We start from the raw sequence: 17487 nt of genomic DNA on the forward strand, positions 1-17487 counted from the left end.
GGTGGGGCAAGAGCATATGAAGCAGACGTTAGAGCACGTGTAAAGTTTTAAAGGTAGGAAAGTACATTCTGGAGCACTCTGGGTCCTGGAGCAGGGTAACACGCTTGCACCTATGTGCCAGACATTTTACTCCATTAACTCATTGAATAAATCTGTGAGGTAGGTAATGTTATTATGGTCATTTCAGAGGGGAAGAAACAGAGGCTTGGAGAAATGAAGTCATCAGCTCCTTAAGTGGTAGAACAGAGCTGAACCCAAGTGAGTCTGATTCTAGATCCAGCCTGTGGCAGGCACTGACTGCCTGTCTCACATGGGTACCCCTCCTTCCCCAAACAATCTCATTCAACCCTTTTTTAAAACGATTTTATTTATGGGGCACCTGGGTGGCTCAGTCGTTAAGCGTCTGCCTGCAGCTCAGGTCATGATCCCAGGGTCCTGGGATCGAGCCCCACTTCGAGCCCCACATCGAGCCCCACATCGGGCTCCCTGCTCCATGGGGAGCCTGCTTCTCCCTCTCCCACTCCCTCTGCTTGTGTTCCCCTCTCTCGCTATGTCTCTCTCTGTCAAATAAATAAATAAAATCTTTTTTTTAAAGATTTTATTTATTTATTTATTTGAGAATGAGAGAGAGAGAGAGAGCACATGAGAGGGGGGAGGGTCAGAGGGAGAAGCAGACTCCCGGCCGAGCAGGGATCCTGATGCGGGACTCGATCCCGGGACTCCAGGATCATGACCTGAGCCGAAGATAGTCGCTGAACCAACTGAGCCACCCAGGCGCCCAATAAATAAAATATTTAAGAAAAAAGATTTTATTTATTTATTTGAGAGAGAGCTCGCGTGCGCTTGCGCACCAGCAGAGGGAGGAGCAGACGGAGAGGGAGAAGCAGACTCCCCACTGAGCAGGGACTCCCCCTACCTCCAAGCGGGGCTCCATCCCAGGACCCTGGGATCATGAACTGAGCCGAAGGCAGCTGCTTAACCAACTGAGCCACCCAGGCGTCCCTCATTCAATCCTTCAAACTATGGTGGCCACTATTTTAAAAATTAAGTTGCATCAAACTTTTTGACAATTGCCTGTGCTCAGGAAGGGCTCGGCTGTCCCTCTTGGGAGTGAGGTCTCCATCTCTGGAGGTATACAAGACAGAAATGAAAAGCCCTGAGAAACATGATCGGCCTCCTGCTGCCCTTCATTATCTAGGGTTGTTCAGCCCAACTTCCTCCCTGGTCAGGGTAGAACAGTCGCTGGCCACGTGCTGTCTAACGTTCTAGTACTCCACTTCCTCTCTCTTTTTGGCCCTGGCATTCTTCCTCTATCCCAGTCCCTCCTTCTTAGCTCCCTCCCCTGTGTCCTGGCTGCCGGTGATTTCTTCCATTAGTGCTATGAGCAATAATAGGAGTGGGAGTGTCTATGTCAGGCTCTAGCTCACCTGTCAGGCTGGGAGCTCGGTTGGAGGTTGGGCCAGGCAGAGACCTCTCTGAAGCCCTGACCTTTTGCAAGACAAGGCTGAGTATCCCGGAAATGCATGATAAAGGCTTGTGGAATGGGGGTGAAAAGCCCATTTGTCCACCATTCATTTATTCCTTCATGTGTACTTATTGATTGAGTTAGGACTTGAATCTGGGACCTTCTGACTGAAATCTATGCTCTTCCTCCTGCCCAAGGCTGTGAGTTATGATTGTTGCTATTAATCCTAGTTTGTCTTAAAGGGCCCTGAAGTGTGAGGATGTTCTCCACCAGGGTGTCTGATTTGGGAGGAAAGGTCCTCCCCAAGGACTCTGGGGGCTGATGTTCTCAGTGTTCTGGAGTCCTGAGGTTTTTCTGTCCCGGAGTGTCATCCAGGTTGATGAGCCCCATATGGGAAATGTGGGGAGCATCCCCCCAGAGATGAAGCATCTGGGGGAATCATTTCTGAAGTCCCAGGCACCAGAGTCAGGTCACTACCCTCCTGCTTTTGTCTACACCCAACAGCTCCATGCCTGTTTCAAGGTCATCCATCCCTAGAGGGATCAGATGATAGCATTTGTGGGGAAAATGGAGCCCTTAGCCCTCAAGACTGCTGGACACTCTTGTTTTCCTACCCTGGCAGTTCTTTTTTTTTTTTTTTAAATATTCTTCTTGAGTTTTTTTTTTTTTTAAGATTTTATTTATTTATTTGACAGAGAGAGACATAGCGAGAGCAGGAACACAAGCAGGGGGAGTGGGAGAGGGAGAAGCAGGCTTCCCGCGGAGCAGGGAGCCTGTTGTGGGACTTGATCCCAGGACCCTGGGATCATGACCTGAGCCGAAGGCAGACGCTTAACGACTGAGCCACCCAGGTGCCCCATCATTCTTGAGGTTTAACATAAGGCATGGGCAAGTTCATAAATGTCTAAAGTGGAGATTGACAAGGGCGATGACCCTCTGGTCAGGATCTAGGACATGCCCAGCTCCTGGAAGTTGCTTGGACTTTCCAGTTGACGCTCCCCTCCCTCAAGGCAACCACTGCCCTGACCTTTGTCATTATAGGTGAGTTTTACCTGGTCCTGAACTTCACATAAATGGGATCACAGAGGGTGTCCACTCTTGGATCTCGCTTCTCTTATGGTGAGGAGCAAGCGTTGCTCCTTTTCGTGGCTAGGTAGTATTCTCTGGTACCATTTTTATGTTGCAGCAAAATACATACAACATATAACTTATTTATTTTTTTTAGATTTTATTTATTTATTTGACAGAGAGAGACAACGAGAGAGGGAACACAAGCAGGGGGAGTGGGAGAGGGAGAAGCAGGCTTCCCGTGGAGCAGGGAGCCCGATGCGGGGCTCGATCCCAGAACCCTGGGTTCATGACCTGAGCCGAAGGCAGACGCTTAACGACTGAGCCACTCAGGCACCCCCAACATATAACTTATTTTAACCATTTTAAAGTATATAATTCAGTGACACGTAGTACATTTAGTTCACAATGTCGTGCAACCTTCACTGATACCAGCTCCAGAACATTAGCATCCGCTGAAAAGGAGACCCCATTCCCATTAGCCATTACTCCCCATTCCCCCTCCCCCAGCCCCTGGCAACCAATACTCTGCTTTCTATAGATCTGTCTGTTCTGTACATTTCATACACTATGTGGCCATTTCTATCTGGCTCCCTTCACTCAGCATATTGTTTTCAAGGTGCATCCATGTTGTATCCACATATGACCCCTTTATTCCTGACATCTGGTTTATCCATTCATCCATCGGTGGACATTTGGGTGATTTGTACCTTTTTGCTATTGCGACTAGTGCTGCTGTGGTGAACATTCGTGTCCAAGTTTTTGTGGAATACCAGCTCTCCATTCCCTTGTGTATATGCCTAGGAGTGGAATCACTGGGTCACGTGGTAATTCTATGTTTAGTTTTCTGAAGAGCTGCCAGACCCGTTTCCCACGGCAGCTGCACCGTTTCACGTTCCCATCAGCAATGTATGAGGGTTCCAATGCCTCCACGTCCTTGCAAACACCTGGATTTTATCATCATCGTCGTTACTATTCTTGTTATTAAAACCTCTGGGTACCAGTTTTTCACCGTTTGTCCATTTCACCTGTCGGTGGGCATTTGGGTTGGTTCCTGTTTGGGGCGCTAGTGGATAAACTTGTTTTGAGCCTCTTTTGTGCATGTCTTTTGGTGACTATACCTCATTCTCCCCCCAGTAAATGCCTAGGGGGGCTGGCTGGGAGGTGGGGTAAGAGATGGCCTGACTGTTTTCCCAGATGGTCTGGGAGGGAGGCTGTGCTACCACCATCCTCAGCAACACTTTGATTTCAGACTTTTTAATTTTTGCCTTTCTTCCCTCTGTCCTCTACCCCTATCACCAACGCTGTACATCTGATCCATTAAGCATGTGTGTTGAGAACACTAGTTCTGGGTGCTGGGGAGGGGGAACAAAACTGCTGGTCCTGGGTGCACATCACTCCCAGTCTGAGACTGAAGGGAGCCTGAGGCCCCCGGGGGCTGTACACTCTATGTGTTAGTTAATTTCACCCTTGCAACAATCTGGGACAAAGTCTCTGAGTAAACACATTTAATAAATGGGCAAGTGAGATTTGGAGAGGTCAAGGGGCAGATTCAGTGTTCAGCACCCTGGCAGGGATGTGAACCCAGGACATCTGACTCCAGGCCCTGCAATATTCATTCATCATTCATTTGTTCATTCATCCCCTCCAGAAACACTTCCTGACAACTCTTCTGTGCCCCTAAGAGGTCCCAGTCTGGTTCCCAAGGAGACCTCAGTATGCAGGAGGAAGAGCTGTCCACGGATGTCCCCCAGCCCTGGGGAGTCAGGGTTGGGCTGGAGGTGGGTCTGGGAGCCAGAAGAGTTGGGAATAGAGGAGTGAGGGCTTTGTCTGGGGAGACAGAGAAGGTATCCTCGAAAAAGAGGCATTGGAGCTAGAGTGCACAGGAGCTCATCAGGCAGATGATGTATTCATTAATTTGACAAACACCTCCAGCCAAATCCTCTGTGCCAACCTCACCCTAGCCTATTCCCAAGGAGTCCCCAGGCTGGGGGGTGTCAGAACCAAATGCAGACTCCCCAAAAGGTCATGGATGAGGGGCAAGGAGAGGTAGAGCATAGAGATGCCCTGGAGGAGAGCAACATGGGTGCTCTTCAGGGGGCCAGCAGGGGTCTCCTGGGAGGAGGGTGTGGCTCCAATTCGCTCCCCCAGAGCAGAAGCAGCAGGTGCTGAATGTTTTTGCTTTGGAATGTATTGCTTGGGTTAAATGAGGCCAAGATGACATGATTCTGCCTCAAAGAGATGCTTGGGCCTGGTCCAAGCCACCTCCCAGCAGTGGAGCTTCAGTTTCCCCAGGTGAGATATATGGGAGGAAAAACAACTAACCCCTCCCTGTGGGCCTGGTGGTGTAGTGGTGATGGAGGAGGACTGATTTGTGTTGCTTGTGGGTGTAGGTCCATGCATCTGAGACCTTTGAGAGCTGTGAATGGAACAGGGAAGTCCCAACCAGATCTGGAGAGATCTAGGAGGACTTCCTGGGGGAAGCAGCACTTGAGTCAGGACCCGAGGGAGAAAGGAGGAGTTGAGCGCAAGTATGGGACTGTGCAAGGAGCAGCTGGAGGAGGAAGACACTTCTTGTGGGGGAGAACAGCATGTGCAAAGGCCCTGAGGCCAGAACAGACTGGGTGTGTTGGAAGACTACAAGACCACACAGTGTCTGGGTGGGGTGACTAGAAAATGCAAGAAGGTTTGGCCAGGGAGGCTGGTGGGAGTTGGGCCACATAGGGCCTCCGGGTCACAGGAAGATGTGTGGATTTTAGTCTGAAGGCCATGGGGACCCGTGGAGAGTGTGGGAGCAGAGGGGACATGGAACACGAACTGTAAAAAACGACCGTGAGCTGGTTCCAAGCATTTTATAAGATTAACACATGTCACTACCCATTCTATTGTACAGGTAAGGAAACAGGACTTGACAGGGTAAGTGACGTGCCCAGGATCACACAGCACGTGGCAGACCTAGGATTTGAATCCAGATGCCCTCAGTTTTAGGGGCTGGGCTCGTGAACACTTAGCCGGGAGCAGCCTGGTCCAGCTGGTGGCCAGCTTGCCATCAGTTCATTCTGCAAAAAAATCAAGATGCGGCGCGGGGAGGAGGGGAGTTGTGAGTGGAGGAGGCTGCATTTTGTTTGTTTATAATCCCGTCCTCTGCGAGGACCCTCAGTCCCTCCCGCAATCCCACCCTGTTAACGCAAAGACGCCGCCAGAAATGGCGATTTCCTCCCCTCTGCTCGCACGGGCACCGGATCCGCCCAAACTCCACCCCCAAGACGGATTGGACGAGACGGCGTGGCGGACACCCAATGGTAGCTCAGGATACAAGTTCCCGCCCCTTCCTCTCCCTCAGGCCCCTCCCGAACTCCGCCTCAGGGCGGGTCCTAGATTGAGAGCGAGTGGGAGGGAGGTTGCTCGTTGGACCCGTTTAGATCCCTGGTTTTTGCAGAGGACCATGAAGTGGTGCTTCGAACCAATATTAAGCACGTCATCTTCAGAAATGACGTGCGTCCCTTCCTTCCTCCCACACACGGTGTGTGGAGTGTACATTGTGCGCCAGACCCTGTCCCAGGCCAGCAGCGGTCCTGCCTTCAGGAGCTCCTAGCTCAGTGTTCTCAAGAGGGCCGAGGGCTCCCTAATTTTTAATACCAGATTCATTCATTCATTATTCCGCTTGACATATGTTTCTTGAGCAGGAGGTGACCTGCCTGGATGGCTTGCAGTCTTGGAAGCTGGTCAGAGGGGACAGAGATGGGTCCTGACCCGGCTTCCCACCCCAGGCAGCGCCATGTCCTTACATCCAGACCTGAACCAAGTCAAACGGTCACCATTGTATTCGCATCTCCCATTCCACTAATGAGCAGACCGGAAACGCAAAGTTGAGGACGACATAGGGATCAAGGGTGCAGACCAGGTTCAAATCCCAACTATGTCCCTCCCCAGTTGTGTGGCTGCCCTGTACCTCACTTTCCCCATCACTTGAACCCCTATCATAACAGCCTCCGCCCGGTAGTGTCTCTGTGGAAATTAAATGATTTAAAGCATGAAGCAGGATCCAGCCCAGCCCGTGCTAAACTCTCAGCTGGCTAGCTATTCTTGTAATTTATTATCTTTCTTTGGAAATCGACTGGCCACAGGTAGCTCTCTTGAGTAGACAGCTGGCAGTAACCCAGCTGGGGTCTTCCCAGGGAGACCACATCCAACCCCAGACCTGTTTTCTGATGCATCGATTTTAACTCCTGTAAAGTTGACATCCTGTTCCTGAACATAATTAAACATTGATTCATTTGGACTTTGCAGTTCTCCTTTTTTTTTTTTTTTAAAGATTTTATTTATTTATTTGAGAGAGAGAATGAGAGAGAGCACATGAGAGGGGGGAGGTCAGAGGGAGAAGCAGACTCCCCGCCGAGCAGGGAGCCCGATGCGGGACTCGATCCCGGGACTCCAGGATCGTGACCTGAGCCGAAGGCAGTCGCTTAACCAACTGAGCCACCCAGGCGCCCCTGCAGTTCTCCTTTTGCATTCTGAATCAGTGTGCGTATATCTGAGTCTCAACATTTTCATAGGACCCCAGAGTACTTGGGAGCTCTGGGCATGAGGGGCTGACACAGCCCTACCTGACAGTGCCTTAATGGTAGTTCTAGAAGCATGAGAGGCTGAAGCCCTGAGTTCAAGTCCAGTTGTGCCTCATACTGACTGTATAGCTTGGGCAAATACCTGGGCATCTCTGATCTGCAGTTTTCCCACTTGTCAAAAGTGACAGCATCAAGGTCCCTTGTCGAATGTTCTTAGCCACCCATACCCTCCACCCTGCCATGTCTGGGTACCAGTCCACCGGTCTCCAGTCGATCTGTAGTGGGGAAGCAAGATTCGAAGGGGTGGCATGAATGAGGGTGCAGCCCTGGGCTGGGGCACAGGGAGGGACTTGTTTGGGGACAGTGGTGGCAGCAGGGGACTGGAGGCTGGAGAGGGCAGAGGCTTTAGGTTCCTCCTGATCCCTCCCCTGGGCTGGACCCAGGGCCAACGGTGGACGAGCCTCACATACTCTTGGCATTCTCACATTGGACATAGAACCACCTTGGCTTCTAGAGTCATTTCTTTGTGCTCCAGTTTTCCTCATCTGTAAAATGGAAATGATTGTACATACTTGGGGGGATGGCATGTAAGGTATACAGGAAGAGCCCAATAATTATTGAGAGGAAGTCTTTGTTTTGTTTTAAACTATCATTTTAGGGGATTTGGGAGTATAGGGATTAAGGACCTCAGTGGGCTGCCTGGATTTGAATCCCAACTCTGCCGTTCACCTGCTGTGTGACCTTGGGCACGTGGCTCACATTTTTGCTCTGTTTCCCTCTCTGTAAAATCGGTTAAGAGGATTAAATGAGTGAGCATTTGTAGAGTTCTGCGTAGTGCCAGGCTCCCCTTGAGAGGGTTCTTGCCTCCAAGTGGCCCTCAGCCTTGGGATCGCCCTTTGGCCCAGTGCTGCCACCTGCTGGTTACTCTAGAGACTTTGGGCTGAGCCCGGCCTCCGAGCCTGGAGCCCCGCCCCCCTTCCTCGGGACCTGTCTCATCTCTTGATCCAATCATCTCTTTTTATTGTCCGGCCTTCTCAAGCCAATCCAACTCCTCACCTCTTTGAGTTAGTCCCTTACTAGAGCCCTGCAGGTCAGGGCTGGGAACTTGCCAAGGGCCAGCACTGCCCTCGTCCCATTAGTTCTCTACGAAATAATTACCTTTTTAATTCCTATTTTATAAGTAATACACCAAGATTGCCCTCATTGATTTCTCTTTGCGATCACTGGCCTGAGGGCCCCAAGTAGGTCCAGCAAGAGGTACAGCCTCAGAGCATTTGTACTCACCATGTCCTCTGCCAGGAATGCCCTTCCTCCAATTCCCACTGTCCTTAGCGAGATGTCCTCACTCTCCAGCTTCCATCCTTCCAGAAAGCCTTTCCCAACATCCCAATCAGAGCCTCCTTCCCCCTAATCCCTCTCCCTTCCTTTGTCCCTGCCCTGCCCTTAGAAATTTGGTTCTACTGCCCCACATCCCCTTCCAGACTTCAGATGGGCCCCCAGACTTTGGGTATTACATGCATGTGGGTATGGATCCCGGCTGTGTTCGTTTAATGAATGACTACATGAACATCTGTATTTAAGAAATGGCTTATTCTTTTTTTTTTTTTTTAAGATTTTATTTATTTATTTGACAGAGATAGAGACAGTGAGAGAGGGAACACAAGCAGGGGGAGAGGGGGAGGGAGAAGCCGGCTTCCCTCTGAGCAGGGACTCGATCCCAGGACCCTGGGATCATTACCTGAGCCGAAGGCAGACGCTTAATGACTGAGCCACCCAGGTGCCCCAAGAAATGGCTTATTCTAAGAGTTGGTGCAACTTCACTTCACATCCCTCCAACCTCTCAGGAACTTGGTCTTCCTGTCTATAAAATGAGCATACTATTTTGCCCACCTTACTTTGCAAAGGATTAAGGGAAATAGCATTTATCAGGCATTCAGCACATTGCCAAGCACACAGTAGGCTTTCTGGAACCACGTGAATACTCTTTCCCTCTCCATTCAGGAGAACCTTGCATGCAGGATCACCTATTTCTATCTACTTCATCTCCTTCAGTACTCCTCCACTCCCCGCCCCACCCCAGTACCCAAGGCCATCGACAACAGAAATGTGGGGAGAAGAAGATGAGAATGTATGGCTGTCCCAAAGGCTCTGAATTCCATGTTCCCTGCACTTACCATTGCTTGCTGCCCTGCTAACAGGGACTACAGTCGAGGATGGACAAACATGTGAAAGGTAGACCCCTGGGTTTGAAGTCTTGGTTTTGGTCCTGGGAGCCAGGTGGCTCTTCACCCTATGTCTACACTCTGGCCCCAAGTGGCCATACCCCATCTCATGTTGATCCTATCCATTTGTATCACCAGCCCAACCTCTCCCCTGAGTTTCAGACTCAAATATCCAAACTGCACTGGGCATTCCCATTGGGTGCCTTGCAGGCATGTCCAACTTAGCAAGTCCAAAGCACAGATCTGTTTCTCACCCTGAGATCTGCCACTTCTCCTTAGTATGGTGGTTGGCTCCACCATCACTCAGCCTCCCAGACCCCCAAATCTGGACTCATTCTTGTCATTTCTCTTCCCTTACCCCCACATGTCCAGTTCATTGGCTGGTCCTTAAGGCTCAGACTCCAGAATGAACCTGAACCATCCCTTCATTCCCATAGGCCCTGTCACCTACCACCGGGATGCTGCCCTGGCCTCCCATCACCTACACTCCTGCTCCCTTGGCAGTCTCAGAAGGATTCTTTTTTTTTTTAATTTAAATTCAATTAGCCAACATATAGTACCTCATTAGTTTCAGATACAGAGTTCAGTAATTCATCAGTTGCATATAACTCCCAGTGCTCATCACATCACGTGTCCTCCTTAATGCCTGTCATCCAGATACCCCATCCCCCCACCAACCTCCCCAGGGATTCTTTTTTTTTTTTTAAGATTTTATTTATTTATTTGACAGAGAGAGACACAGCGAGAGAGGGAACACAAGCAGGGGGAGTGGGAGAAAGAGAAGCAGGTCTCCCGCTGAGCAGGGAGCCTGATGCGGGGCTTGATCCCAGGACCCTGGGATCATGACCTGAGCTGAAGGCAGATGCTTAATGACTGAACCACCCAGGCGCCCCTCCTCAGGGTTTCTTCACTTGATCTTAGCCAAAAGGCGGAGTAAGTCAGATCATGTCCCTTCTCTGCTGAAAGCCCTCTTTCACAGCTCCCATTGCCCTTTGAATAAAACCCACACTCTTTCCTGTGGCCAGGAGAGAGACCCTACATGGTCTGTACCCCCATACCCCTGCCCACCTCCTCCTCCTCCCTCCCTCCCTCCCTCCCTCTGACATACTAGCTCATTCACATTTATGGAGTGCCTACTGTGTGCTGAAACCATTCTTGGCACAGGGGGGTCACCCCCCACCAGTGCAGGTGGGGCATCAGTGAGGAGTCCGCGGGTGGGGGAGACATGGGTGAGAATGAGGCCTCAGTGACAATAAGATGCCCATGGAGCCTCAGGTCCTGCTGGACCTATATTCTTCCCCAAAGGGAGGAGGCCCAGTCTCTCCCTCCCATTCACTCTTGGCATAGGAGATGGGCAAGTTGGGCCTCTCTTTCTGTCTTAGACCCTTACCCACACCCCCAAGCCCCTCATAGCCCCTACCCATCTCCCTTCTCTCTCACTCTGTTCCAGCCACACCAGCTTCCCTGATATTCCTCCAGTACACCAGGCATGGTCTTATCTCAGGGCCTTTGCACCTGCTCTGCTGTCTTGAATGCCTCTCCCCCGTCTCTCCCTTTGCCTGGTCCTTCACCTCCTTTGGGTCTCAGCTCATGTGTTCCCTCCTCCACAAGGCAGTTATCCCATCCTCCATCATTCTTCTCTATCATGGGACCCTTCCTACTTTCCTCATAATTTTCCTTGATTTCTTCTGTGCATGCTTATTTGTTTGTTTCCAACTTTTGTGCTAGGAACCATGTCACTCTGTAGAACCTGGTGATAAGAGTAATTCCCAGCATCCAGATATTGCCAACAAATGCTTGCTGAACAAATTGACTGACATCTGATTCATATCTTTCCCCTCTGTGAAACTTTGTACAGTACAAGAAACATCAGATATACCCAATAAGGACTGGGAATTTCTTTGAAGACCAAGCACGGTTGCCCTGGCTTGGGCTCTAGAAGAAGCTCTGCCCATTCCCCATTAAAAAGCTGAGCTCAGGGGCGCCTGGGTGGCTCAGTCCTTACGTGTCTGCCTTTGGCTCAGGTCATGATCCCAGGGTCCTGGGATCGAGCCCCGCATCAAGCTCCTTGCTCAGCGGGAAGCCTGCTTCTCCCTCTCCCACTCCCCCTGCTTGTGTTCCCTCTCTCGTTGTGTCTCTCTCAAATAAATAAATAAAATCTTAAAAAAAAAAAAAAAAGCTGAACTCAATAGGTGCTGTGGAGAGGGAACTTTCTCATCTAAAGCTCTTGGCATAGGAGATGGGCAAGTTGGGCCCCTGGGGATTGCTAGGAGCTCATTGGTTGGGAGATGTGTGTGTGTGCATGTGTGTGTGCATGTGCTCGTTTTTGGTGTGTGTGGGTCTCTTCCCGTGTGTGTGCATGGAGGGGGGGAGGACTTGTACTTCTCACCAGTCTGTGTACTGTCTCCCATTATTTGTCTTTCAATGACTTCTCTGTGGATTTCATAGGATGGTAAAGAGAATGAAACATCAGAAGCCAAGAGAAGAGAGATGGAAAGACAGAGGGTGAATATGAGTTTGCAGAAGACTTGAGTGTAGATGCATAGTAAGAGAAGCCAGAGAAAGAGGGAGCTGCAGAAAAAAGAGTGCAAGAGAAAGATGGAGGCAGCATGGCATAATTAAATGGAGGGTTGGGATAGCTCAAATAAATAGCTTTGGAATTAGCAGAGCTGTTGGTGGGGGCAAAATGGGACAGTGGAGCTTAAAAATCAATTGGATCTGAATGATCAGTTTATCAGAGACTTTGACAGAGGGAGATGACATGTGGGTAAAAGAGGGCAGAACAGGAGAGACCAATGCATATCGAACATATTGAGAGAATGTAATTCACATTAACAGATTAAACAAGAAAAGTTATATAGGCATCCCAATTGATTCAGGAAATGTAATTGCTAAAATTCACCACCCATGTGTGATAAAAGCAAAAAATCCTAGCAAACTGGGAAGAGAAGTGGACCACTTTAACTTGATTTTTCCATTAAAAACCTCCAGCGGTGGTGGGGGGTGGGGGAGCACCTGGGTGGCTCAGTAGGTTAGGCATCTGACTCTTGGTTTAGGCTCTGTTGTGATCTCGCGGTTGGGGCTCTGTGCTCAGTGCTGAGTCTGTTTCAGAGTCTCTCTCCCTCTCCCTCTCACCCAGGCTCTTGCTCTCTGTCTCTCAAATAAATAAATAAATAAATAAATAAATAAATAAATAAATAAAATCTTAAGAAAAAAACCTCAGCAGATATATTTAGTGGTGAATATTGAAATGCTCTGTTTAAGATGGGCAGATAAGGCAAGGATGTCAGTTACCATGGTGTCTGAGATGGTACTGAAGGTACTGGCCTGCACCACAAGGCAGGAAAAATAAATGAAAGGTCCAAGAATTGGTAAGGAGGAAATAAAAGTGTCTTATTTTCTTTACTGCAAAGGAAAAGATAGGTTAAGTTGAAGAATTTTAAATTAAATCCATAGACACCGAAAGCAGATTGGTGGTTGCCAGGGACTGAGGGAGAGGAGATGGGAAGTGACTGCCAATGGGGACGGGTTTCCTTTTGGGGTGATGGAAGTGTTTTATTACTAGATAGAACTAGTGGTTGCACAATATTGTGAATGTAAAAAATGCCACTGAATTGTACACTTTAAAATGGTTAAAATGGTAAATTTTGTTATGTGTATTTTACAGCAATAAAAAAAGGAATTTAAAATTAAGAGCTTCCTAGATACTCCTGCTCCAGGACATGGAGCATAATTTCCTCATCTTGAGGGTGGGCTGGGCTTAGAGATTTGCTTACAAAGAGCAGAGTAGGGAAAGAGAAAAAGAATAACTTGACAGTGGATAAACTTGGCAGACAGCATCTTACTCAGACGATCAAGGTTAACATCCCCGGTGATATCATGTGGGCATCAAGGAACTCCAGTGACAATGAGGGAACCCCATCTCTGCAATCTTCCCCCCAAAGCCCATAACCCCAGTAATAATGAGGAAACATCAGATAAACCCAAATCAAGGGACTTTCTGCAAAATACCTGATGAGTACTCTTTAAATGTATCCAGGTCATGAATAATAAGGAAAGACTAAGAAATTCACAGATAGGCAGAGACCAAGGATATAAGATGACTAAAAGCAGTGTAAGGTCCTGGATTGGATCATGGACTAGGAAGAGAACATTAGTGGAAAAACTGGTGATATATAAAGTTTACAATTTAGTTAATAATAAGTGCCGATGTAAACGTTTTCCTTTTGACATGTATATCCTGTAACCACATTAGATGTTAACATTAGGGCAAGTTAGGTGAAGAGTATATAAAAATACTCTGTACCTTTTTACAATTCAGTACCTCTACAACTTTTCTGTATGTCTAAAAATTTTCCAAAATAAAAAGTTTATTTAAAACATTAAGAGACTCTGTTCAGAAAATGATACCAGAAATAGAATGAAAACAAGCCGCAAAATTGGAGATTTTTTTTTTACAACACACATTAAACCAACAAAGGATTCATATGTAATATGGTTAAAGAATGCACATCAGTAGGAAATGACAGCATATTTTATTTTTTTTTAAAGATTTATTTACTTATTTGAGAGAGAGAGAGAAAATATATGGGGGGGAGGGGCAGAGGGAAAGAGAGAGCGAGAATCTCAAGTAGACTTCCTGAGCCAAAATCAAGAGTCAGACTCAAGAAAGAAAGAAAGAAAGAAAGAAAGAAAGAAAGAAAGAAAGAAAGAAAGAAAGAAAGAAAGAAAAGAGTCGGATGCTTAACCGACTGAGCTACCCAGGCACCCTTTTTTATCCATTTTTAAAAATGTGACTATTGGGGCATCTGGGTGGCTCAGTCAGTTGGGTGTCTGAGTCTTGATTTCAGCTCAGGTCATGATCTCAGGGTTGTGAGATCGAGCCCTGCATCGTTGGGCTCTGCACTCAGCGGGGAGTCTACTTGAGATTCTCTCTCTCCCTCTCCCTCTGCCCCTCTCCCCCTCGTATGTGTGCTCTCTCTCTCTCAAGTAAATAAATAAACAAAATCTTTTAAAAAACAGATTAAAAACTTGAACAGGCATTTCACCCTAAGAAGAAACCAATAATCACATGAAAAGTTCTCCCTCGTGAGCAATAAGAAAGGAATCAAAACCAAAACGAAGCAACAGTTCTCCCCCTCCATTTTGGCATGATTCAAAAACTGGGAGTATTCCAAGTGTTGATAAGGGTGTGGAGCAACTGAATGCTTATATGGTGCGAGTGTGATAAAAATAGTTGGAGGCATGTCAAAAAACAATTTGATGTTATCTTGTAAAGCTGAGCATGTGGGTGTCCTACAATCCAGCCGTCTTACCCATGTGCACCAGCCTACATTTCTGAGAATGATTATAAAAGTTTGTGGGGTTTTTTTTTTTTTTTTGGAATAAACTCAAAATGGAAGCAATCTTAAGGTCCACCAACTGGAAAATAGATAAATAATCAAAGGTATAGTAAATCAAGAGGATACTGTAGAGTAGTGAAATATGCATATATTACAGCACACACAGAAACGTGGATGAATATCAGCAGAATTATGTTGACCAAACAAAACAGGTTAGTAAAATATGTGATCATTTTATTCTCATTACATAAAGTCCCCAAACACACAAAACTACACTGTGCATTGTTTGTTGATAAATTTGTGGTAAAACTGTAAAAAAAGTAGGAGAATGAAGAAGAAAATTTGGGGTAGTTCTTCTTTCTGAAGGGAGGGACGAAATAGGGGAGAGGCCCATGGGGTCTTGGACTGTGGTGGTAATGTTCTTTATTCAAGCCTGTCATTGCTGCCCCTTATTCCTTACCTAGGGCTAATCAATACGTAATAAAAATTGGAAAAGCAGTGAGAGTTACAACAATGGGTAACAATATACATTACTATTCCAAGTTCTTTAAGGTGTTAGCTTACATAACATCTGCAATTCTGTGAGGCAAGTCCTGTTATTGTCCCCATTCTACAGATTGGGAAAATGAGGCATAGAGTGGTCACATGACTTGCCCAAGGTCATGCTAGAGATTAGAGGCAGAGTTGGCTTTTAAGCACGGGCCTCACTTGCAACTAACTCCATGTACATTCTGTGTTTGTGAAGCTCCTTCATGTGTGCTGGGGGCAGGGGATTCTGTGGGGCTCAGCTTCTAGTGCTGTTCTAGGTACTGGAGATACATGGTGAGCAGGTTTACAGGAACATGACCCACATGGAACTGCCCAGCTAGGTAACTGGGGAGGCCTGGAGAGCAGAGATGTGTTGGGATGAGGGCTGAGTCAGGGGAAGAGTTGGGGGCTGGGGGAGTTCAGAAGGTAGGATCAGTGTGGGGGAGTCAGGGAAAGCTTCCTGGAAGAGGAGACGTTCAAACCGGATATTGATGGATGAATAGGAGTTTGCCAGTTACACAAGGGCGTGAAGGATGGGATCCAGTCTGAATATGTGCAAAGATCCACAGGCTGAGGGGCTTAAAGAGTGAAACAGATACTCAGAAGGAGACCTAGACAGGGAGTGGCAGAGACACAGAGAGACTGGACAGAGAGAGGCTCAGAGGGACACACATGAACAAAAGAGACGGAGAGACAAAAAGAGGAACAGAGAGACACAGGGAGAGAAAGAGATAGAGAAACAGGCAATGAGAGACACAGACGTAGAGACAGAGGAATAGAGGGAAAGCAGAGAGACAGCAAAGGACTCAAGAGAGAGCCAGAGAACCCACAGAGAGACTCCAGGAGAGATGAAAGCACACAGAACCAGTAGGGAACCTGAGTGGGACCGCTCTCTGTCCCTCTGGTCGGGGAGCCCTGGGGGCGGGGAACCCCCAGCCGGCTCCGGCCCTTTAAAGCTCCCCCAAGCTTGCAGCGCCCCCGCCCCATCAGGCGTCCCTGGGCTCCGCCCGCCAGCCCGACATCAGCACCACGTCAGGAGCTGTCCGCACCCCCGGTGCTGAACCAAGATGGCCGGCGGCGGAGGCCGGGCCCCGGCGTGAGCTGAGCGCGGGCTGCAGTCCCGGCCATGCCCTAGCCCAGTGGCCGCTAAGCTCTACCTGACAGAGCCGGCCCGCCGGCGACCCCGGAGACATGTCTCTACTTTGCGTTGGAGGTAGGAGGCGAGGCTGCGGGGCTGGGGACCGGCGTGGACCCGGACCGGGCTCGGGGTCCGTGTGGATGCGGCTGGGCTCCTGAGGGGGTGACCCGAGTACACGCGGCTGGACTTTTGAGAGGGGAGCTAGCCCTTGTAGACGCGTCAGGGCGCCTGAGGGGGTGATCCATGCAGATGTAACTGTGTTCTCAGGGGGTCCTGGTGGCCGCTGCTGGGGGTCGTACGGACGTGGCTGAACGCGGAGGCCCTTGTGGACGCCAGCAGGGATCTGAGGCTCTATCTGGCTTCCTAATCTAGACTGGGGAGTCTGTGTAGACCAGGTTATTAGGTGTGGAAGGGGCTGGGCTGGGTAGTTCGAATGAATCGTGTAGGGTACTTGGAAGGAGTCCTGTGCGGTAGGCTGGGCTGTGGGTTCTCAGGGACGTGCACTAGGCTCGGAATTCAAAAAGGGGTGCAGAGGGAGGGGTCTCCAAGCCCTGAGCGTGTAAGATTTAGGTAAGGGGGTTTGACCATCAGGACAACGGCGAGCTCTAGGAATCTCCCAGCCTTGGGTGTGAAGAGTCCTGGGAAGGGGCTGGAGAAGACCCTTCCCTACGTCCTGAGAGGGTTGTGACTGGGGTCTGGGGGCGCTTTTCCCGTTAACTCTTTGGACTCCCGAATGGGGGTTGGGGGAATCGCCTGAGGGCCTCCCCACTCCCCGCCCCCTCCCGCACTCCGGAACGCGTAACCGGCCTTCCCCGTAGGGAGCCGACCCCTCGGGGTGCAGTGCCGGTCTGCACCCCTCCCGGCATCCTCACCTCACCCACTTTGCGCCGAAGCGAGGGAGGGAGAGGTGGGGCGGAGCTATTTTGGGGCCCGAACGCCATCTGCACCGAGGCCCACGCCCAGGCCCACGCTCTGCATTGGGGTGGGGGGGGGAAGGAGAGAGACACAGGAGGGGCATGATCGCTGCCCCCCACTTCTGAGGCTGAGGTGGGGGCGAAGCCAGCCCATCAGGACTCAGGCATCCTGGGCATTCCAGTTAAGAACTCAGGCTCTGGGAGACGTTGGGCGGAGGTGGTGGTGGCGAACAGGGGTTCGAGGC

At 49.3% G+C, this 17487-nt stretch overlaps 1 protein-coding gene across 1 annotated transcript in view; it reads left to right on the plus strand.

Moving 5' to 3' along the window:
• The first annotated feature begins 16220 nt into the window (after positions 1 to 16220).
• UNC13A (unc-13 homolog A) overlaps positions 16221 to 17487 on the plus strand; it is a 61928-nt gene continuing 60661 nt past the window's right edge. The window contains exon 1 of the mRNA XM_078059348.1: positions 16221 to 16403. Coding sequence (XP_077915474.1) covers positions 16382 to 16403 — 22 coding nt within the window. The 5' untranslated portion in view covers positions 16221 to 16381. The remainder of the gene's footprint in view (positions 16404 to 17487) is intronic.

Source organism: Halichoerus grypus, chromosome 1, assembly GCF_964656455.1.
Source record: "Halichoerus grypus chromosome 1, mHalGry1.hap1.1, whole genome shotgun sequence".
NCBI classification, from domain to species: Eukaryota; Metazoa; Chordata; class Mammalia; order Carnivora; family Phocidae; genus Halichoerus; species Halichoerus grypus.